Genomic DNA, 23,615 nt, shown 5'->3' with positions numbered 1-23,615 from the left:
ATCAACAGAAGAAAAACGAGGAGCGGCAGAAGTATTCTCTAGGGAGAAAGCGGTTAAAGCACAATGGAAAAATAAAAGTTCGGGTAGGTTCATCATGGCTCCGACTGAAAACACGTAGCTTTTATCTAGTGGTCTAGTATGAAGAAAGTTCAGCGTAACAAAGCTATGCAGAATACTTGATAACCAGTAATAGTTAATTGTCAATTCATGATCAGTCAAAATAGTAAATTAGCTATTGATTAATAAATTACCAACCCTTATTATGAACTGTTTGTATCCAAGGTTTCCATCATTCTGCTTTGACTGATATTAGTAAATAGTTGGTCCATTTGGTTGCTATTGCAGCATGTAACACAATAATTAAAAACAAAAAGAACGTTTGACAATTATTTTTAAACATTGCTCAGTCTTTCATATCTTTTTTCTTTCAGATAAATGTTGGCTTGATGGTCATTCAGAAGGGTGGTCTAAGGCCACTACGAGGAAAAACTGTTTCCCTTACAACTGACCCAGACATCTCTTCCACAACTCTGCTTAGTCAGGCTGTTAAAAAAATGAAGGACTTCAACAAAGATGTAAAAGATGGGCCTTTCCTTCTTCTGTATCCAGATGGGACAGAGGTCATTAATATCCCTGGGACACAAAGACCTTTTACACTTGGTGCTTATAAGGCTGAAGTTGGCAAGCCATATCAAAGGATTACTGTTTTCATCTGCTTGAAAAGGGACTTTGAAGAAGGTAAGCTGTGATGTTTGTGTGTGGAGTTTGGCACACATTGCCTAAACTTCAACAAATATAAATTTTTAAGTTGTGCAAGTAAGCATCACTAGCATTGTCATGAGTTTTTACAAATGTTGTGTTTATGCATTCGGGTGTAACATCGGTTAACAAATATAGTATTATCACTTAGTAGAAATTAAGTTAGTTTTTTTTTCTATGTTTTGCAGTTGGAAATTTGTCAGACTTGTCTGACTCTGACCCAGAGATTGTTTTTAAAAAAAAACCAGAGTTTGATGTTGCTGATACACTGGTAAGTTCAATTTAAAATGTAATTGGTCTGTCCTTTTTTTTTTTTGGTTGTTCAGCCATCACAAGCACCATTTTATCTTTTACCTCAACTCCATAGAACTATGTAAATGTTTTATGTGAAATGCATTGTGTCTTTACTTCAGCCATGGGAACCTCTGGATGAAAGCAGTCCTTTACAACAAGTGGCAGAAACAGAGTAAGTTATATTTTAAGAATATATCATAGCATGATGTGTGTATGTGTACCAAAAGTATTTTAGCCTTTACTGTATTTGCATACAGTATGTATTAAAGACATGTAGTTTGGTTATTTGTCCTGTATGTGGTTAATGGAACATGTCCTATAAAGTGCTTGTATTGCTTGTTTATTTTCTGGATGCTTGTTTGTTTTTGAAGTGTCAAATATCCAGGCATGGAAATAATTATTAGACCACCCTTGCTTTCTTCAGTGTCTTGTTCATTTTACTGTCTGGTACAAGTAGAGGTACTTTTGTTTAGGCAAATACAATAACAACAAAAATAGCTAATAAGAGTTTACTTTGAAAACTTGTATCTATTAATTTTCTACAAAATCTTTGCGAGAATGACCAAAATCACTTTACTTCAATAGCTATGGCATTATACTGCCAACAACAGTGCTTTTAGGCATTCCATGGTTTTTGTCTGTTTGTTTTAGTCACATAATGCACAGAGGAGTTACAGGGCAATAAAATAAACAGGACATTGAAGAAAACAGGGCAGTTTCATAATTAATTCCAAGACTGCACATTTTCATAATATGCAATGATATGTGCTTTTCTTTGCCCTCTAAGGAATGGTGTTGGGGATCTTGATGAAGAACAACAGGTGCTAATATTTGTAGTGTTTACAGCTATTTTGAACTGACATTCATCCTCTCAATCCTTTAAACTGTTAGGATATTAAAATAGTTCTAAACTTGTCAAACACAATTTTTTCATTTTTGCGTTTTCAGGTTCTAGATTTGGATAACAGAAATGATCCAGGTACCAGTGAATGTCTCACTGTCCAGAGCTCGTGTTACAGGTGTGTTGTATCTCCTGTAATTATTACAGGGGATGAGACAAAATGATTATTATTATAAAAATATTTACTGTGAATCTTTTATATTTGACTTGTGTCATAAATTCAATGTTTGGTGCTAGAAAAGCTGGAACTGCATGCTTATGTATTTTTGTCGTCATCTATACTGTGTGCACATTTTCTGTCTGCAGAAACTACACCAACCTGTTTGAACCCATTGTGATTGACAGCGAAGATGATGTTGAAGATCTTACTCAAGACAAAGAGAAAGACCTGTCTACAGAAGAACCTGTGTTAGTAGTTTAGACATTTTGTATTCAGTTAACCAGCATCTATTCCTGCACATAATTACATTATGCAAAGTTTGATCAGTCAGTAAAGAAGTACATACACTGTGCTTAAAATAATGATTTTTTTTTTTCTAGAGAAACAAATGTGCAGGCACATGAAATTATTGCGCATCTGGCACTGGCAATTGACCACAAGAAGATCAGCAGGTTCAATATATGTCGGTCAGATGTTTGGGATGGAGCTGTTCGCGGATTTCAACGCAGCACGTACTCTGACAACAACGACATGTTCATCAGGTTTAATGATGATGCTGGCTGCTTTGAAGAAGGGTTGGATACAGGTGGCCCAAGGCGCGAATTCCTCACACTTCTCACAAGCCATCTGAGAAATCGACCCATTTTTGATGGACCCTCAGAAAACCGTTATCTTGTGTACAATTCAAGAGGTGAGTCTTTTTTAGGTATAGTGAAGGGGTTGTACAACTAAAAACGGAAACATCTCATTTTTATCATAGGCAGATTTAAGTAGTAATTAACCACAATAATTCTGTGCTCTGTATAACAGCTGCCAGGGAAGATGAGTATTTTTTAGCAGGAAATATGATTGCTGTATCCATTGTACACGGTGGACCAGCACCACATTTTCTCTCAAAGAACCTGGTCAACCACATGATAGGGAATCCAAGTTTCAGCGCCACTGTAGAAGATGTGAAAGATGAGGAGATAGGGAAAGTTCTGCAACAGGTAGGAAATGACCTAGGCTCAGGGAACAGATTCACTGTAGGACAAGTGGAGATTATTTTGACATTCAAATAAAGATTATGGTTGAGTGAATTATTTCTGTTTTTGAAAGGGCATATTTCAACCTCTCTCTCACCTATATTTGTTTTCATTAAAATGTTGTCAAATTGATATTTTGGTAGTTTTCCTTACAATAAACTGCTTGTTCTACAAGGTCCTGGAAGCAGAATCAGAGGAATCTCTGCAAAATGTAATTTTGCAAAACAGTACCATGTTTGTGAAGGCATGTGAGAAGCAAGCTTTTGTGGAGGAGTATCTCAGATGGTACATCATTGACAGAAACCATGGTGCCATTCAACGGTAAGTAATAACCTGTCTGCCATTAATGTCTGAAAATATTTAAAAACTAATCCGCGGTTCTAAGCTCATTACTGAATATGAATATATCGATACTTGCCAACCTTGTTTCACCATGTTTATCATCCACTAAGAAATGTATAATAGGGTTCAACAGAACTCTAAAAGATCTTTAGAATCATTATTCATGATACATGATTACTTTTAAAGAGAGTAACTACTTTAAAAAAAGATCCTGTTTGACAAACAGTGTGAAAACATTTTTTTTAAATGCTTAAATCATAATTATCTGTCTCTTTTGCTTTTACTAATGATCACTGTGAATGGTTTTGTGTATGAGTGGTCCTACAAAAACACCTGAGCTTTACTTGATGTATGACACTATTAATTTTACATTTGTCCAAATATATTAAACTCAAACTCATTGGCATTTACACATGTTGATGGATGGATACTAGTTCATTTCTATGCTTTAAATCACTTACAACACTTGTGCATTTATCCTTAACAGATTCAAAGATGGACTGGCAAGTCTTGGTTTCCTCCCTGCATTGCAGCAGCATTCCAGTGTTCTGTCCCCAGTCTTGTGCTTCTCTGCCAAGGCCCTGACTGCTTCAGACTTGGAGACCATGTTCAGACCAGATCTCAGCCCAGCAGGAAGCAATAGGCGTCAAAAGGAGAGCAAAACACTGGGCTTTTGGGCAGATTATCTCCTTGATTCTGAAGGTTTGCATGGACAGTTTGTGTGTTGGTTAAAAAAGAAAGCAGAAATAAGGAAATTGATTTTTCTCAATGCAAAATTCAACAACTACAATGTTTACTTTCCTCTTTCAGAAAAAATGACCGCTGTATCTCTGGAAGATCTGTTGATGTTTGCTACAGGTCTGGCAGCACTTCCTCCAGCAGGCATAATACCACCTCCACGCCTCGAGTTTTTAAGTGATTCACCCTTTCCAGTTGCAAACACCTGTGCAAATACCATGAAGCTGCCGTTTTTGGAATCATACAGAGTTTTTAAGGCAAACATGGACTTTGGGATCCAAAATGCTCCAGGATTCGGCTGTTATTAAATCTCAAAGGCCAGTTACCGATTCCCGTCCAGTCTAGTTCAGATGCTGTTGGCATACTTTCACTGTAAGCTACTTTTGCAACACATTGAAGCGAAAAGCTACTTTACTGTTTTTGTAAACATTTTGGTTCTCAGAGCTAAATAACTTACAGTATAGGCAAGTTGAAATGCTGGACATGTTTTATTCAGAATGTGAAGTGTCAAGTCTGTCTTCAGGCAGACAATACACAGTTCATTTTAAATGTTTTAATCGACCTGAATGTATCACTTTTAATTTTAGCAGAAGGAACAGGAAACAAAAGATCAAAAATTTGGATTCAGGTAGTTTGTCTAAAACCCGGCTGTATCTTTCAACAATAAATACAGTTCTGTGGCTGACTCCCAGTCTTGTGGCTGCTGTAGATCATTTTGTTGTACAGCCTGTTGTAGGTATTCCTCAATGTTTTGATCACCACACAATTCAGTTGCTTGCCTTGCTTCAGGGAACACATCCAGTTCCCTCTCCTCAACAGCAAATCCACAGTCTCGTGAACCATATCTGCAAAATCAGAATATAATTAATAATAGAATTGTGAAGCATATTTTCTACATGTACTACAAATAGTTTAATATGTCAGATTTGTTTGCTGGCTAAATTGATCTGTATAAGTGAACACCAGAAGTGACAGCTTATAAATTAACAACTGTATCTTACTTGTACAATGATTAAAATATATTTGCCAACTTGAGCTATAACAATACTGCATTAATATGTAATGCAGAAGGTGATTTCTTTCTGTGAAGATGTCAGTTACCTGTGAGGCAAGAGATAGAGTTAATCTGGGATCCCCCCAGGACATGATGCAAGTCTGCTTGGTCGGATCCTGTGTTTGTTCCAGAGGTCTTTGCATTCATCCAGGTCTTTCTGCAGAACATTGCTGAAGCAGAATCTCAGCAAGCATTGATGTTCGTGGCTTCCATTGAAGTTTCCGGAGTCTCTTAGATCTCCAAACAAGTCCATCCAAAACTGAGACCTGGGGATACATTAAATTCAAAATGGTTCTGTTCTTGTTCATTTCTGCTCATATTGATATTGTATGTTAACCAAAAAAGTTTCTATTCCACATACAGTAATCCTTCGCGTATCGCTGGGGTTACGTTCCACAACCACCCGCTATCACCTTATACTTGCGAAATAGAAACGGTAGACTACAGGATTTATTTAAGTATTTATACACCATTTTAAGGCTTTATAAACACTTGCTCACACTTTTACGCTGCATAAACCTTTCCCATTCCCTTAATAACCATTCCTACACTGTTCTGTGCATGTATTGTTCCTTTAAACTTACTGCACAGCAACTAGTCGATTGTTGTTTACAATCCCAAGTAGGCGAGTAGCGTCTCAGGCGGGTGATACTGATTCTTGTTATCGAGAGTAAATACTGTATGCACTATTTACTGTAATATGTTATCGTTTCTAACATTCTTTTATTGTTAGAGTTAATATTTGCAGCGAAAAAGGAGCGAAAATTCGTGAAATATATTTACCATTAATATTTTTTTAAAGCAGCAAAGCCACAAAAGGTGAAGCGCGGAGTGGCGAGGGATTACTGTAGTCTAAAAATGTTGGTGTACGTAAGTAATTTTGGGATCAAACTCAACTTGGCATGACAGTTGGCAAAAAAGAAAATGTTATAAAATCAATACTGATCTGTTCATCACCTATTATCAAACACAGATGTACCCACCTTCCTCTTCTGAGAAAAGACCACCATGCCTCGATGCGTTGATTCCCTGTTGATGATCCATAACTGTGGCTTGATGATCCAGCATAATAGTCCGTATGCGCATGACGGAGGGTACACTGTATTGCAGCCAAAGTCCCATTCTCAGTCCCGAGGTCTGTTCGTAGTCTCATTGGTATCACTCCAAGATTCTTGACACAGTTTATATAATTGAGAGCAATGACAGAAGGATTGTTGTTGGTTGTTCCACAAACAAGCCACATCATTCTTCTTGAAAAACCATCTATACATCCTGAGAGGGCGAAGCCGAATGGCTTCAGTTTGTCGTAGCCATCTACATGCCATATGTAATTGGGCCCCATGGAGTGATATGTGCGTCTTGTAAACCTCCTGCGAGTCCTCAGGGCGATTCCTTGAGGATTCAGCTGTCTCAACAGTCTCATAACTTCATCACGTTTGACACGTAGCTTGTGTTTTTGTCTGAGAACTTGCCACATAGTCCGATAGCCAAACAACCGTCCTGGTCCTCTTAGCTCTGTCATAATGGCACGTCTCACTTCTGGAAGTGGGGAGTAGTTGCGTCGTCTGTACAGTCCAGCTTCTTTTAAATGCGTCTTCAGCGTACGCATACTAAAAGAAACATCGTGGTTAGTCCTGAGCATGTCTAGTATCACCTCGTATGTATGTCCTGATTCAAAATATTCGCGGATAGCGGTGGCTACGTCTGGATCACCAGTGATATTCATGTTTTCAACAAACGCGCTAAAGCCGGCTGAAAAGCCAAAAGTGGCGTCGTCCAATCAGCGATTTCGCAGGTTTTCCCACTGGGACCTACCTTTTCCGGTTTGTTAATGTCGTTGTGTTTTTGTTAATGTCGTTGTGTTTTAGTAATTTGTAATTGTGCTTAGTTAATGTCGTTGTGTTTTTGTAATTTGTAATTGTGCTTAGTTAATGTCGTTGTGTTTTTGTTAATGTCGTTGTGTTTTTGTAATTTGTAATTTTGCTTAGTTAATGTCGTTGTGTTTTTGTTAATGTCGTTGTGTTTTTGTCATTTGTAATTATGCTTAGTTAATATCGTTGTGGTTTGCACTTCACGGCCACCGTAGAAAAATGATCCGATCCGTGACTCAAAAACCGTGAAACGAGCCGATCCGTGAGATTTGTGATCCGTTACACCCCTAATGTATAGTATATGTCAGTCATGCCAGTGATGTCAGTCATATCAGACATGCCAGTCATGTCAGTTACATCAGTCATGTAAGTCATGTCATGCCAATCATTTCAGTCCAGTCATATCAGTCATTTCAGTCCAGTCATATCAGTCATGTCAGTCAAATCATCAAATCATTACAGTCATGCCAGTTATGTCAGTCATATCAGTCATGTTAATTTTGTTCGTCATGGCAGTGATGTCATTCCAGTCATGTCAGTCATGTAATGCCAGGCTTTGCAGTCCACATTCATACTTTAAATACACGGACAGTCATGTTAGGCGTGCAAGGTGTTACGGAACAGCTCCGGACCCTTCCCTGTGGGCGTGCCGCTATGTTGTCTGCGTGTCGTTATGTCCATGTTTGTACTTCCGTGGGTGTGGGTTGTTTGTGAGCGTGTTCGTGGTTACACCTGTGCCTTGTCTCGAGGTCACGTGGGTCTGTGTAACTCACCTATTTAATGTGCGTTAGCGCGGTGTCTAGTGCTCGTCTTTGTCTAAAGTTCATGCCCATGCAAGCATCGCGTCAGCGTGCTTGCTCCGTTTGTGCAGGACTTTACGTGTTTGTGTTTTGATTAAACGTTTATGTTCACTGCAAGACGCGTGTCGTGCCTCCTGCTTCCTCCAGCACCACACCGTCACACAAGGTGTGCAAGGAGTGAATTAACAAAGCATAGTCTCTGGCTCCCTCAATCTCTCTCTGTCAGTAATATACAGTCCCAATCATGTATAAACACATGCAGGCCTTCCTATACTGTTCACATAGATGCAGCCCTAGCCAGATGTGCTATTTCTGTGTCTCCCTTTCTGACATATGCAGATGTCATCACACACTCTACATCTGTAGAGCACACACTGGCCAAACCCAAACAGCTTCTTTTGACTTTTAGGTCTAAAGGACCTTTTGGGCTTCCTTTTGCTTATTGAGGCCAAAATGCCTATTTGTGTGTGAACCCGCCTATCGCCGCTTGCGGCTATATTTATAATATTGTGATTATTATAACATAATTGGAAATTTCTGTCTTTTTTTTCTTTTGTATGTTTTTACATAAAAATAATTACACTCCAGGTTATGTCCCAGATCAGCACAATCAGAGCAGGGAGAACTGTTGGTAGCAGTATCTGTTGTGTTCAGTTACATATTTGTGTGGATAGGACTATGTATGAGTATATTAATAGTTTTAATCTGTTTTGTAGATATTTTGGTAGATTTATTTTTTGTATATTGTCTTTCTCTTATGATCACATATTCTAATATGCCTGTGCACTAATGAACAGAGACTTGTGCTTGTAGTACAGTTATTGTGATTTGTGGGACAGTTCATTATAGAAGACTGATTAAAATCAGTGCATTGCTGTATCCAGCAAATCACAGAGAATAAGGGTGTGGGACTGGGGGATGGGCAGAGAGAGAGGGAGCATGTCTCTGTCTCTCTCTCGCTCATGCTCTCACACTCTAACACTATAACACACACACGCACACACAAACATGGTAACGCTTCCTCATCTTTTCTCTCCGCTGGATTGGCTGGTGGTGTAGAGGGATGCATACACCATCGATTGTAAGCTGGTGATGGGAGGTGCTCCCCTCCTCCTCCTGCACACAGCCGTCTCTCACTGCTGTGCAGAAGGGCTCGCAAACATTTGGATTACCATCCCTGCAGGTATGTCAGTGCTCACTGTAGCACAAGCTGGCTGTCTACACTGTAGGCATGGACGACTCCTATAGATGTGCAGGAGGCCGAGCAGGTAAGAGAGGCTATATGAAACTAGACCTGTTGGCCATTGCACACATGGTTTCTTTAGGTGAGGACTGATTTGTGATTTTAAAAGCAAACTGGGGTGTGTGACTTAAATGTAGATGACTGATAATGTGGAGTAGGCGAGGTCAAGAGGCTTTATCTTCAAATGTTGTCCATGTTCGTGTCAAATCTGTAGTATTGTGTGTTCTCATTACTTAGGAGATGTGGGGTGAGCTGCCTCATATAAAAATACATACCTCTTTTTATATATTGTGTAAGAGGTAAGAGCACTATTGTGTAGCATAGCTGATTAATAAGTGTCAGGTCAGTAATGGTTTCCTGAAGCGTGGAAGCAGGAGTAATTCACTGGTATGGGACAGTGGTTCTGTGGAAGGAATGATGGATTACTGCTGAGGGCCGCAGAGCTACAGTGAGCTAGAGAATGAGTCAGAGATGAGAGAGGAATAGGAGGAAAGGTCTTATGTAGAGTCCAAAGGCAGGTTAATGGAATTTTAGTGAATTGATGAATCCCTGTTCTGTTCCCACCCCCACCATTCCCAGACTTGATGCAGTGATCACAGATCATTGCTAATCATCCAACCTGCACTCCCAACTGTGCCTTCTGCTGGATGAGTTGCTCGAGGTTAAATGATTTGAATTGTATGATTCAGGCGTAATGAATGGGGTATGTGGAGGGAACAGTTTGAAGGTTAGAGTGAAACATCACTAGGTCTATTGCTGTTTTCCACACCTTACTCCTGCTGAGCTTTCTTCTATGCATTCAGTCCCATCAAACCTCAGGAAACCTCATTCCCATGATACCACTGTAGCTTTTCCCTTCACTGGCTGCAGTTACAAAAGGCAACATGATAATTATTCTAATACTTCCTGCTTCCCACAGACTAACAATTGATGAAATTTTAGTTCTGGAAGTTAATGTTCTGTACTCAGAATGTGTCTGATGAACAGTCAGTAATTCTATTCAAGAGCTGTGAAAGCTAAAGGCAGACACGATGAGAAATGTTGAGAATTTAAATCAGCGCTAATAAGACCCATTTGTTTTTGGTAAGGCCATTTTTGAAAGAGGATATATTTTTCCAGTCATTCGTAGGAGACACAGAAATGTCCTGTAATGTTTTGATTTTGGTAATCACTGCTGCTGTGTTGTGATAATACCTCACATTGATATCTAGATTTGTTGCCATCTTTAGCTAAAAAGAGAGATGTGTAAGCTTCTCTTACATGTCTGTGTCTGGCGGAAAACAGGATGATGGCTACCACCAACCAAGCTGGCTCTGCACCTGCTGAACCTTGGTCTCTTATTCTGAATTAATCAAATATACACAAACACCAGCACACATCCACAGCTATCAAGGGACAAAATTAGGACAAACTAGATGTGTGTGTGTGTGTGTGTGTGTGTGTGTGTGTGTGTGTGTGTGTGTGTGTGTGTGTGTGTGTGTGTGTGTGTGTGTGTGTGTGTGTGTGTGTGTGTGTGTGTGTGTAGTGCACATTCTAGTATATGAGTGTTTTGTATGTTGCCCCAGTCCTGGCAATGACCCTTGGTACCCTGATTGTGTACTGAAATGGGATTTGAGCTCCGAAGATGCTCCAGTGCCTGGATTGTGCTGAAACCAAGCTGCTTCTGGGCTACTGTATATCAGGAGGTGACAGGAGGACACGCCTCAGCACAGACGTTGGGTTTCACCCAGCCTGGCAGCTAGACAAAGCTATGAATATCAGCCAATTTCTGTACTGATGTTATGCCAAAAACCAGCGTTGATGTCTCAATCTACCCTATCTATCTCAATCTACCCTATCTATCTCAATCTAGCCCCTTTTCTGTCTGGTGCTCACAGACAGTTGAATCATGCAGAACTGGGAACAGCCTGCAGACCACAGAAGCAATGGCCCCTCATTACTCTGTTGGCCCCTCATTACTCTGTTGACCCCTCATTACTCTGTTGGCCCCTCATTACTCTGTTGACCCCTCATTACTCTGTTGACCCCTCATTACTCTGTTGACCCCTCATTACTCTGTTGGCCCCTCATTACTCTGTTGACCCCTCATTACTCTGTTGGCCCCTCATTATTCTGTTGACCCCTCATTACTCTGTTGGCCTTTCCTGCTGTCCACAACAGGTTGGGAAGCTGTTCTTTAACCTGCCCTAAGCCTCCACAGCTGTTGAACAACAGTCATTAAAATTCCCCCTCTAATGCTGTTCGTTTGGACCTGACATCACGTCTATGTGTTTTTGTGTTCACACCTTGCCGGCTGATGCCTGACAACCACACTCTAAAATACAATTGTAATAAAGAAGACTGGTAGACTATATGAAGCAGCAGTGAACCGGAGCTGCTCTCTGAGTGAAGCTGTGTGTGCAGAGTACAGTTCCATGTCTTTGGTGCCAGTCTCACCTCTCCTTCTGATCTCCTTGTTTCCTTGTTCTGCTATGCATGCACAGAGGGATGTGTCCTCTGAGAACTGACATGCTCGGGAGCTTCGCCTCCACTGCATGTTAACACTTCACACCCTCAATTGCGATTTCACACTGCACTTTTCCTGGTCTTATAACAAGATTTGATTTTAATCCGACCACAAAACCACCAGATTATGTCATTCTCTGATTCAGGCAGCTCAGGGGATTTGTATGGTCATGACAAAGCACATTAGGCTAATCTACGTATAATTTAGCTGTAATTCAGTATTGCCAATGAATAGATGTGGAGTGCTTTATGCTTCCTTCAGTTCTCTCTTTCTCTTGAGGGTTGATGGAGGGTGAGGAAGAGAGTGGCAAGTGTAACAAAGGAAGTACTGATATTCTTCAGAACCATATAAGCAGGGTTGCCACCTTTTGAAGATCGCTTGGAGTGAGATTTGAACCTGGAGGAGGTGGCGAGTGTGATGGGGGGGGTGGCTAACGTAAGTTGTAGACTTGGGGGGGGGGGGGGGTGAGGAACATAAGTTGTTGATTGGGGTGGCAAACGTAAAGTGGACACAAATTAAGTGTTATATCGCGATCTATCGCTGGTGGTTGGCGCCAGAGCGAACTAGTAACTCATTGAATCATAGATGTGGATCAGAGGTAAATAAACTAGATTTTTTTTTCTGCGTGAGAAATTGGATGTGTGGCGTGAGAGCGTGTGAAAACGGTCAAATGCGTGTGTCTCATGTTCAATGCGTGAGAGTTGGCAACCCTGATATAAGTATGAGAGTATATATACACATACATACACACACAGCTTTAGTCAGGCAGATCCAGATGTATTTTTTTTCTTTTTTGTTGTTACTGGAGATCAGACTTCTGACACAGGTGAAACTGGTTTTTAACACCAGATACATGCCTTCAATTCTGTCTGTTTTTATCTACGAAATACAGAAAAATATTATTCGCTGTTCTAGTTGCTTTTTAAAATGTTTATGAAATGTTTTTCTTAGATTCTTTTTTGCTCGGCTAAGCAGCTTTATAGACATGCATGCCAAAAGGCCTGCACCCCTCTTCAACAAATCCCACCTACCTGTTACCATGACAACAGTGAAGCCAGAGTCCCCCTCACTGCAGCAACCCTGATTAAACACAAGAGTGTGCAGATGCCTTTGTGTAGAATTCAGTCATGGCTGCCATGGTTCCTGGTCTCTTACGGCCTACTACAATAAAACCACTGGGTCTGGGCTCCACTTTTGTTGTTCCTGTTCTGTTTCCTGTGATGTTCAGGTTCAATTATGTTTACATGTTTGGAATTACTTGCACATTCGGACCTGCAGTACTGGACACAGCTGGGACAGGTAGAAAAAAGATGTGAAGGCAGAGTCTAATTAAATTCCCCAGCAAAGTGGCTGTGTGGACTGAACTCCTTACCTGGTACTGGCTATTTTGTGAACACATGTCTGTTATTAAACTGGTAGCACAACCCTACCTGCTACCAGTTTAATAACATGCTAACATTCCTCCTACAGTTTTTCCCAGTTTTTCTTGTTTAAGTTGAAAGTGCTAAATATTCTGAAATAGTATGTCAAGTCAGTTTTACAATAAATGTTTTTTATTAAACACGTATGGCTCTATTTTTGCATAGTCAAAGTCAAATTTATTTATATAGCGCTTTTCACAACACATGTTGTCACAAAACAACTTTAAAATCGTATGGGTCCAGATCCCTCTAATGACATACAACCGCAGCATGACAGAAATGTAGTTCTCTACTTTCATGGTCAGGTGCAGAGCAGCAGTTTCAGGCTGGGTTAGAGGGCATACATGATCAGCAGTTGTGGTGAGGTGTGTCACAATATTGATTCACATTAACTCAGCGTTTCTCAAAGTGTGGGGCGCATGGGTATTGCAGGTGGGGCGCAAGCATTTGGAAGAAATGAACTTTGTATAAGCCTGAGGTGGGACCACTGCATTAACTGCTCTCGTTCCCTTAAAAAAACCCAACTAAACAAATGAGAGCCAGTGATGCCATTTTATTAACCCTCAGCATACAGGAATCACAGCATAATAAAAAGCAGACAATATTAGCAGACAATATTAGATAGATTTATAACAGAATTTTTTCTAAATATATTATCTTATATGTTGAATATAAATATGTTTAAGAATTTTGTTTTCACGCCCCTGCCTGTACAGTACACTGATTTATTTCACGCCCCCTGCCTGTACAGTACACTGATTTGTCATCATGTAAAGGCAGTGGCGGACTGTATATTTCACACCTAGACCTTCAGTAATGCTTTGCCTGAATCAATCTACCCCTCAGAATCTAATTTATGGTTAGAAAAACAATCTTAATATGCAGAAATTCAGTATAAAGAGTCAATGCATCACTCCTGTAGATAACTAGTTGCCTTAATAAATGCCTTTGTTTGTTAAGGTTTCTGAAATCACCACTAGAAGTAGATCATGGCCTTCAGGATTCCTAGACAGAATAATACATTTGATCAGCCCTCAGTGTTTTCATCCCAGAGCTGGGAGAAGAGATTCACAACACACATGTTAGGACTTCTTCAAAATTTAATGATAATACATGTAGTAAATATACATGTAAATACAGAATGAAGAAGTGTCAACACAATTGGGTAATAATATTAAAACATGCCTGATTGGTGTTGTCGTTATCAGGAGAGGAGGTACAGTAGACTGGATCTATGGGTAGTGGCAAAGTACAGAGAGAGAGAGAGAGAGATCTCTTCTAACAAGTTCTAACTGAGGAGCAGACACACAGATAAGGGAGTGAACTGAATGTCAAGAGTGTCTTGACTGAGGGTCACAGACAGTAAATCACAAATGACCTTACATTATTGTACCGCAGCTACAGCCGGGACACATACAAATATCAACAATAACCTAAAATTTATTTAGGAAAGTAGCAATATTTTATTCGCCAAAAATCGGATTATTTGTAAACAAAATCCATCCTCCACGTTTCCCTCAAAAACAGTCCAATTACTCGTAGAGATTATCCGTGCGCTTCAAGTCCATCCTGCCGTCGTTTTCTATCGGATTGAAAATGATCAACTACGTGAAAGTGGCGGACAAATCCTCTTGTGACAGGCTAGCTATCTTCACCGGCTAGCTATCTTCACAGGTTAGCTATCTTCTGAGTTGTGCGACCTTTCCTAACAATGTCTAGCTTTTCTTGAAAAGTATTTCTTCTTCTCCTTTAGCCATTGTGAGGTGAGAGATAAAGCTAGATTGGACCGATCTATCCAATCAGCGGGTCTGAATACGGTGACGATGCCATACGCCTGCTAGAGGACCTTGGTGACAACAACTCAAAATCTGATTGGTTGAAGCAACAATAATTTCAATAACATTCATGTTGTATTAGAGGCGGCAGGATGGACTGACCCTGCCTGGCAACACATGATGGCTGAAATGTGATTGGTTTAATGCGTGTCCAGAAACAGCACAATTATCGGAAAAGCTATATTCATTCATGAACAGTGTTGGGAACTGTGACGTGCGGAGGAACGGACACGACACGTAGATGATGGGGTGCAAACACGAACTTTACTCAACAATAGACACGTAGCTTCACTGCGGTGGTGCAAGCACAACAATGAGATACTCACACTGGCATGAAACTTAGACAAAGACGAGCACACGACACTGCGCGAACGCACATTAAATAAGTGAGTTACACAGACCCACGTGACCTCGAGACAAGGCACAGGTGTAACAAACGAACACGCTCACAAACAACCCACACCCACGGAAGTACAAACATGGACATAACAGCACGCAGACGACGTCATGACACGCCCACAGGGAAGGGTCCGGAGCTGTCACCGTGACAGAACCCTCCGCCAGGGGCTCGCTACTCCCGGAGCGTCCCGCGTAGCTGGGAAGCCCCGAACCAATACCGACGGGGCAGGTCCGGAGCCGCCGGGATCGTGAGCCTCCGAGAGCAGTCACCCCCGACGGCGGGAACCGCCGCGAACAGCTCTAGCACACCCTCCCTGGGAAGACAGGGGAGAAAACATTAAACAATGGCACGCTGACAAACACACACACTGGAACATGAAACACAAATGGCACAAAAGGGAACAGTGGGTTAGGGAGACACAAGGGGACAGACAGAAACACCGGAACACACACATTCAGCCCCGAAGCCAGGCTTCCCGCCTGAGGCAACGCCAGTAGCGGCGCGAAGGCTCCGAGGGCTGGAGACGCTGCAGCAGGCGGTGCTCCTCCCGCCTGTTGCGCCCGCTCACCGCCAGGTGCCGCACGGCCGGCGGACGCGCTGGGTGGAGCGCGACTGGTCGACCGCTTGGGACCAGTCCCTCTGGCGGGCGCTCGAGGGGCGGCGTGACTGTCCGACCGCTTGGGTGCCGTGCTTCGGTCGGACGCGCGGGGTGCAGCGCGACTGGTCGACCGCCTGGGGGCAGCACACCTGGCGGACGCGCGAGGTGCAGCGCGACTTTCAGCCCGCTTGGAGGCAGCGCGACCGGCGGGTCTCACGGCGACCTTCCTCCCGGGTCCGTGACTCCCTCCTCCGGGAGAACCGTAGGGGCTTGCTGCGCGATAGGCCTGCCGGCGCTCCCTCTCCGGGAATCTCCCGTAGGAAGCCCCTCCCTTGCCAGGCCAGCCCCCTCTTGGACCGGTATCGGGGGTGGTGTCCATATCCGGCACCTCCTCCTCGGCCACGCTCCAGTCCATGGACCGAGCGGGGGTCTCGCCTCGGGAGTGGTCCATGGGCTCCTCCCCGCAGGAATCCCCACTCACCGATGCGAACGAACTGTCCGGTCCGCTCCCTCCCCCTTTGTATACCGTCGGGAGCGAACGTACAGACGGAGGGCTCTCCCCCTCGCTCTCCTCACCGTAGTCAGATGGGAGGGGACTGACGTCATCCCCTCCGTAACGAACGGTGCTCTCCGAGCATACGGACGGGGAATACTCCTCCTCGGAGTCCACGCCTGTCGCCTCGCACTCCGATGGCGGAGCACTGACGTCTTCCTCTCCGTAGCAGACCGTGCTCCGTGAGCACATTGACGGGGAATACTCCTCCTCCTCGGAGTCCGTCCTCTCCGTCTCGCCCTCCGACGGTGGGAGACTGCCTTCCTCACCCCCGTAATCCACCGTGCTCTTCGAGCACATTGAGGGGGGATAGGACTCTTCCTCCTCTTCCTCGGGAGGGGTGAGGGAAAAGGCGCCCATGCCCACCAAAAACGGCTCATCGGTCTCTTCTTCCTCGGAGAAGACCGGGAGTAGCGCGCTATCCTCTCCTTGCTCTGCGCTCTCGGGCACTGGCATGGGAGAATACGCGTGCGGGGGTTCGTTCCTGCCGCCTCTTACCGCTCGGTGCGGGGGCTCTAGGGACGCGGCGAGGTCCTGGTCCCTCCACATGCGGACCGCGGATTGGCGTAGGTGTTCTGCCATCTCCGCGTCCTCCGCTTCCCGAGCCGTGCAGAGCATGTACGCGCACAACGGGTTCCTCATCATCTCCTGCTCGGAGACAGGGGCTTCGTGGTGACGGACCGGGGAAGAGCCGTGGTGGCGACGGCTCTTTCTCTTCCCTTTAGGCGCCCGGGTGGCGTATCCAGGCATACCTCTTTCTCTTTGGCTCGTCTTTCTGTGACGTGCGGAGGAACGGACACGACACGTAGATGATGGGGTGCAAACACGAACTTTACTCAACAATAGACATGTAGCTTCACTGCGGTGGTGCAAGCACAACAATGAGATACTCACACTGGCATGAAACTTAGACAAAGACGAGCACACGACACTGCGCGAACGCACATTAAATAAGTGAGTTACACAGACCCACGTGACCTCGAGACAAGGCACAGGTGTAACAAACGAACACGCTCACAAACAACCCACACCCACGGAAGTACAAACATGGACATAACAGCACGCAGACGACGTCATGACACGCCCACAGGGAAGGGTCCGGAGCTGTCACCGTGACAGGAACGTTACTTTAAAAAAGTAGTTATAGTTACTCACTACTTGTTCAAAAAAGTAACTGAGTTAGTAACTGAATTACTCTATAATAAAAGTAACTCGTTACCAGGGAAAGTAACTATTTGCATTACATAAAAAAAAAAGTTATATGCCAATGAATAAGGATTTTTTGAAAAAGCAGTTTTCACAGTCAGTTGAAATGAGTAGATCATAAAGGTGTTTAACTTTTGACATTTTTTGCACATCATTAGACCAGTGCAGGATAAAATCCTTTAAAATCCCAAATCTTTGAAAAAAAAAGAAGCAAAAGTAAACAGTTACACTATATAAAGTGCATTTACATCTATCAAATTAAATTCAATTCTCTCAACCTGAGACAACTGGTTTGTTCACAACAGAAGTAAACTTAACAATTAAACCTCTATTCTTAAATAAATACATCAAATACCCAGTCTGGTAGAAATTCAGGAACTTCAAGTATTTTCTTAAATAATGTTTATATCGCCACCTTGAAAATGCAAATTTTTCTTCGACTTGCTCCTGACTCGCCATTTCTGCCTCTTCTCCGTTTGTGTGTGCTTCGGCACGCGTGTAAAAACACTGGCTCTGATTGGCTACCATAACGCTGCCTTAGCCAATCGCTTACTGACTTGGTAAGGTAAACAGGTGTTACACCGAGAACCGTGATCTATCGAGATCTGTTACTCCTCCCTAACCTGGTCAGCAGTCTGCTCGCATTATTGTTAGTATATCAATATATAGTAACGCACCGCTTTTAATGACCAGTAATGTCAACGGCGTTGTAACGACAGGAAAAGTAATTAATTATATTATCCCGTTACTGACAAAATGACGCCGTTATCTAACGCCGTTATTTTTAACGGCGTTATTCGCAACACTGTTCATGGACAAAATTAAATTAACATTAGTTTGTGATTCATATGTTTATGTTTATATATTTTTATGAATTTATTTCCTTTGCACTGTCAAATGAATTTATTAAATTTCCACATTTTTTACATTCACACGGATTAAATGATCCCAAGTGAAGGCACACAAGTGACTTCCATGTAAACTACGTGTCTGTTCGCTCCTGAAATAAAGCGTGTAAATGAGCAGAATGAATGTCGACTGTACTGCCTCAACCAGGAAGGAAACCAAGCGACTTTATTCCTCTGCAATAATGAGAATAAAGTGAATGTTTATGTAATGTTCATATGGTTAATCAACTAATAATTAAAATTATAAACTTTCCGTTCGCAGTTGCCCATCAACTCTTAATATTCACATTTAACCAGAATATTGTTTCCCTTACGAAAAAACTGTAATCAGTTGTACTGAGTTAGGAACTTGTAGATGCTTGCTTGAAGTGAGGAAATACCGTTTTCCTCTTGCTTGTGCCAAGAACAGGTCCGAGGTAGTGCCATAAAAATACCGTTGCATTGGCGGATATAACTCTGTACTTATTGCAACAAATGGCGATAACTGACCTACGAAAGTGGCCTTTAGAAAATGTAAAACGTACTTTTACGGAACCAGTACTCTTACCGGTTCTCGGGCTGTGGGTCAATCCAGGTGGCGATTTCGGTAGCGAGATAAGTGTGGAAATATAACAGGGGGACTGAAGAATGGATTTCAACGTATTTCACTTTAATCAAGAACAACTGGGAGGCTAGTAGTAGTGGCTACCGGCTAGTCCGGGTCTCCGTCCTCACTCTCCCGCTCACACACTTGTCCAACCTTCTCTCTCTAACTCCTCCCACTTCAACATCACTCTAACTCCCCTCTAGAGGCTACAAGGCACTCTACAAATGTATGAACATATAGAACAGGTTACATCATACCATTATTGCTCTTACAAAAACACACACACACACACACACACACACAGTACTCATACATTTAGGATCCCGGGGGGCAGGCATGTTACCCAGAGGTCGATGATGTGGGCCTGCTCTCATGGCCACACTCGTCTCCTTGGTAGTCGTTGCTCATATCACGGTTAAGCTAAATGCTCTTTAAGTGTAGTTAGCTAGCTAGGTATTTAGACAGAAACTAAAGCTTAAAAACCCTAACAAAAATCCTATTTAACACAACTTAATTTCTATCTAAATAGCTAGCTAGGGGACTTTATAAAGATCTTAAAATGTAGCTAGCTAGTTTATTACTTAAGTCCCGTTCAACATATTGAGAAACTGTATAACACTACTGTTGTTTATGGCTAAAAACCTACAGCGTCCCTGTGTAAAATAATTAGTCCAGAAAGATTTCTGTTGTTTTGTGGCCCACATCCATTGTGTTGTGACTGGATTTGCAGTGCGTTTCCAAAATGTAGCATCCGCATCGTCATTTTTTAGTATATGTAGCTATAGCTGTTTCCTTGCCACATCTCAAACATTCAATGTTTATCCATGGCTGGGGCTTAGTGCAGTGGCGTGCACAGATATTTTGGGGGGCAAGTGCTCGGGGGGGTGGGGGGGGGGGGTGTAGAGGGCACAGTGGAGGGTAAACAGAAGTTATCTAAAGGACTTAACAATGTCCCAGGGAACATGCCAAAATGCAACTATATTTCTTATTTCAGAGATCAAATAAATAAATATATGAGCAAAATGATGGCAAAATGAGATTATATCTTGTTGTTCCCTGTGTGTGAGGTTTTTTCTTGTGATATAGCAGAGACAGAAATGACTGCTTGTGAATTATGCATGAGGCAGGAGCTTGCTAAGAAATATGTGGTGGCAGACCTTTAGCTGATACGATATGCATTTTTGTTTGTGGCCAAGATTTCTGTTCAAAGATTTTTTGGATCTGGTGAAGTATTTTTTTTCTGTTTAAATGTTGGCCTAATTTTGTTTAACTTGTCAATGAATGCAACACATACCAACAGAATGTAGCCTCCACCTAAAACACTCAGTATGTACTCCCAGCCTCCACCTAAAACACTCAGAATGTACTCCCAGCCTCCACCTAAAACACTCAGTATGTACTCCCAGCCTCCACCTAAAACACTCAGAATGTACTCCCAGCCTCCACCTAAAACACTCAGTACTCTTCTCTAGGTGGTGCTGATGTTGCACTGTTGGAAACAAGTTTGTGTTGAGTGTAGCTACGTCGTGCTACTGCTGCTTGAACACACACTCAGTTCTTTGTGGCTACTTCCATCCATCCATCCATCCATTTTCTGAACCGCTTAATCCCGCTAGTCGGGGTCACAGGGGGGCTGGAGCCAATCCCAGCATCTCCGGGCGAAGGCAGGGTACACCATGGGCAGGTCGCCAGTCCACCACATGGCCCACACACACGCACTCACACCTACGGGCAATTTAGAGTGATTAATCAACCTAACACGCATGTCTTTGGACTGTGGGAGGAAACCGGAGTACCCGGAGGAAACCCACGCAGGCACAGGGAGAACATGCAAACTCCACACAGAGCAGCCCAGACCGAGAATCAAACCCAAACCGCCTTGCTGCAAGGCGACAGTGCTAACCACCACACCACCATGCCGCCTTGTGGCTACTTATTGTTTGAAATAAGTGGAGTATCGATAGATCACAAACCTGGATGCCTATATAAACATCACTTGATAATATGTCAAAAGTCTAGTTGACAGTTGAATTAGATGCAGAAACCTAAGGCAAACTGGCTGCTGTAGTGATCCTAGATTAACATGTGCAGTAATCAGTTGTGCCATGCTGACCATCTTTAAAACTGTTATAGCTTCACAGTTTGATTTTAATTTAAATGACTGTAAACCTCTGTAATATGATTAACCTAACCCTAACTCTAACCTAACCCTAACTGTTGATTTGTTGGCTAAAATTAATTCAATTTATAATTTAGATATTATGTCAACCATTTTGAAAACACCTATAGATATAGAGTGACAATCATTAATGAGAGAGCTCAGACATACTATAGGACTTCTTATTGTGTGTGGTGAGTGCACTGACTGATAATCTTTTCCTTTTAAGTGATTCTATGCAGGTTCTGACAAATTAGCAGCCTAATGAAGAGTAGCACTTCCTTTATTAAATTCTTTACTCCAAATAAAATCCCTTTATCCTTCCTGCTCAAAAGTTATTATGGTCATAATAAATGTTTGGTATGAAACTTAGTACTACAAAACATACAGGTAAACCAATGAATCCCAGATAACAGCTGCTTTTATGTATAACAAGTTAAAAGTCTAACTTAGTTAAAAGTCTAACTTAGTTAAAACTTAAAAATCTGCTTAACAAGTCTAAAGTCCAATGCTACTTTCTCATTGTTTGGGTTTTTCACAAAATGTTTATTACAGGCTCAAGAGCCAGTATGTCCTTTAGCACTGGTTTGCATGTTTATTCATATGAACATAAACAACTAACCTCCTCACGAGCTATATCAATCAATTAATCAATTAATCAAAGTTTATTTATACAGCGCTTTTTACAACAGTTGTTGTGACAAAGCAGCTTTACAAGTGTCCGAGTCCTAGCCCCCTGTGAGCAAGTCAAGGGCGACAGTGGCAAGGAAAAACTCCCTAAGAACATGAGGAAGAAACCTTGAGAGGAACCAAGACTCAGGGGGGGCCCCAACCTCTTCTGGCTGACGCCTATGTGCTCCTGTAAGCCTAAGGTTGCTGTGTCTGTCTGCCTTTTGTTGCTTATGAGTGTGTCTCTGTCTTGCAGATGTGAGGAGTGATCCTGGAAGATGGACAGATGGAATGGATGGAAAAGCAATGTGTCTCCTGGCACTTCTGAATGGATGTATCTATGAATGAAGATCACAATGGTGTTATTTTTGTTTTGCTGAGGTGGTCCATGTCCAGGTAGTCTTGGGCAGGCAAGTAACCCTACCCCCTCCTCATCACTAAGAGTAATCAGAAGCTCTATGTTGCTCCGAGTGCATGAAAAATGTGAGCTGAGGTGAGGCCTCCTTCTGCTGCCTGTACCCCTCGCCCCCTCACCCCCACACCCACATGCACCTGCTCCTTGGTCTCCCTCTCAGAGATACCGCTGTTCTCACCAGGAATGGAGGTACACCCTGGAACTGGAAAACATGTTAAGAAGTCCACGAGTCAAAAGTTGGAGGACCAGAAAAAGGTAAAACGCTTGTTTTTAGAAGCATATTGGCCTTTCTCCTCGGGGCTTAGCAGATAAAGCTTCAGTATAATTAGTGATGCACATGATTATGTACTTTCCTTCCTTGTGTCTTAAACCTCTGAAAGTGTGAGCAGAGGGTTAGGGTGCTTGGGTAATTTGGACATATATTTGTATAATTTGTACTTAGTTCTGGTTTAAGAGGCAGCAATAATATGTGTAGTATTTCTCAGCCATAGAGTACATTACAATACATGGGAACTGGTGTTTACTGCTCTAATATAAGCTAATAAGAAAGGTTATCGCATTTAGTTTTAGACCCTGTCTCCAAGGTTCTACATTAATACATAATGGAATCAGTGGGGATTACACTGTCAATGGTGTATTATTTAAAATGAATGATTCCAATCTGGATAATGATGTTGCCAGGGTCCTCTGAGAGAACCAATGAAAACTAGAATGACAAAATATAATAAAATAGCTTATTCACTGGTTTTCTGCAGGTATTTTATTTGTGTGTAGATCTCATGGGGGGAGGATGGCCCCAGATACACTCCCCTCACACACATACATACATACATACATACATGGTGTCAGACTACACCAGACTTGAAAGCATCATGAAATGTGTTGCTTGAAATTTTGATATGTTTGGCCCTGGCAAGGCAGTGTTACACAATTGACAAGTTGTTATGAAGCGCAAGATAAGACTAGTGTCACTACTTTAGCAAATCACTATTTTATTTCATATATTTGCAATTTTATTTTCATGGTGAGTCTGCTTGTAGATATGTATGTTTTTTTATGATTACACAAACTGAGCAAACCAGCAGAGTCCTTTTATAGTCTTTGCAAAGACTCTTGAGGCAGCAGATTCTCTGAGTGGCAGAAAAAGAGTGAGGAAAGGGAGTGTGGATAAGG

General features: G+C 42.3%; 1 protein-coding gene and 2 long non-coding RNA genes across 4 annotated transcripts in view; 2 read left to right on the top strand and 1 right to left on the bottom strand.

Moving 5' to 3' along the window:
- Nucleotides 1-2,266: 2,266 nt before the first annotated feature.
- LOC143491086 (uncharacterized) lies at nucleotides 2,267-4,163 on the top strand. 2 transcript variants are annotated; one of them, XR_013125086.1, is made up of 3 exons: nucleotides 2,267-2,362; nucleotides 2,495-2,805; nucleotides 3,315-3,374. It is a non-coding gene; the product is annotated as an uncharacterized LOC143491086 (long non-coding RNA). The 2 variants fall into 2 exon arrangements; XR_013125085.1 differs by lacking the exons at nucleotides 2,267-2,362; nucleotides 2,495-2,805 and adding exons at nucleotides 2,991-3,103; nucleotides 3,969-4,163 and having other exon boundaries at nucleotides 3,315-3,460.
- Nucleotides 4,164-4,716: 553 nt separating this feature from the next.
- On the bottom strand, nucleotides 4,717-6,322 carry LOC143491052 (uncharacterized). Its single transcript, XR_013125070.1, has 3 exons — nucleotides 6,257-6,322; nucleotides 5,321-5,539; nucleotides 4,717-5,064 (listed from the first exon to the last, which is right to left on the bottom strand). It is a non-coding gene; the product is annotated as an uncharacterized LOC143491052 (long non-coding RNA).
- Nucleotides 6,323-9,062: 2,740 nt separating this feature from the next.
- nav3 (neuron navigator 3) overlaps nucleotides 9,063-23,615 on the top strand; it is a 373,704-nt gene continuing 359,151 nt past the window's right edge. The window contains exons 1-2 of the mRNA XM_076989743.1: nucleotides 9,063-9,212; nucleotides 22,284-22,697. Coding sequence (XP_076845858.1) covers nucleotides 22,626-22,697 — 72 coding nt within the window. The 5' untranslated portion in view covers nucleotides 9,063-9,212; nucleotides 22,284-22,625. The remainder of the gene's footprint in view (nucleotides 9,213-22,283; nucleotides 22,698-23,615) is intronic.

The sequence above is a fragment of the Brachyhypopomus gauderio genome, unplaced genomic scaffold (genome assembly GCF_052324685.1).
Source record: "Brachyhypopomus gauderio isolate BG-103 unplaced genomic scaffold, BGAUD_0.2 sc70, whole genome shotgun sequence".
NCBI classification, from domain to species: Eukaryota; Metazoa; Chordata; class Actinopteri; order Gymnotiformes; family Hypopomidae; genus Brachyhypopomus; species Brachyhypopomus gauderio.
Note: the sequence above shows the minus strand (reverse complement) of the source record. Positions and strands in the feature narration are given on the sequence as shown.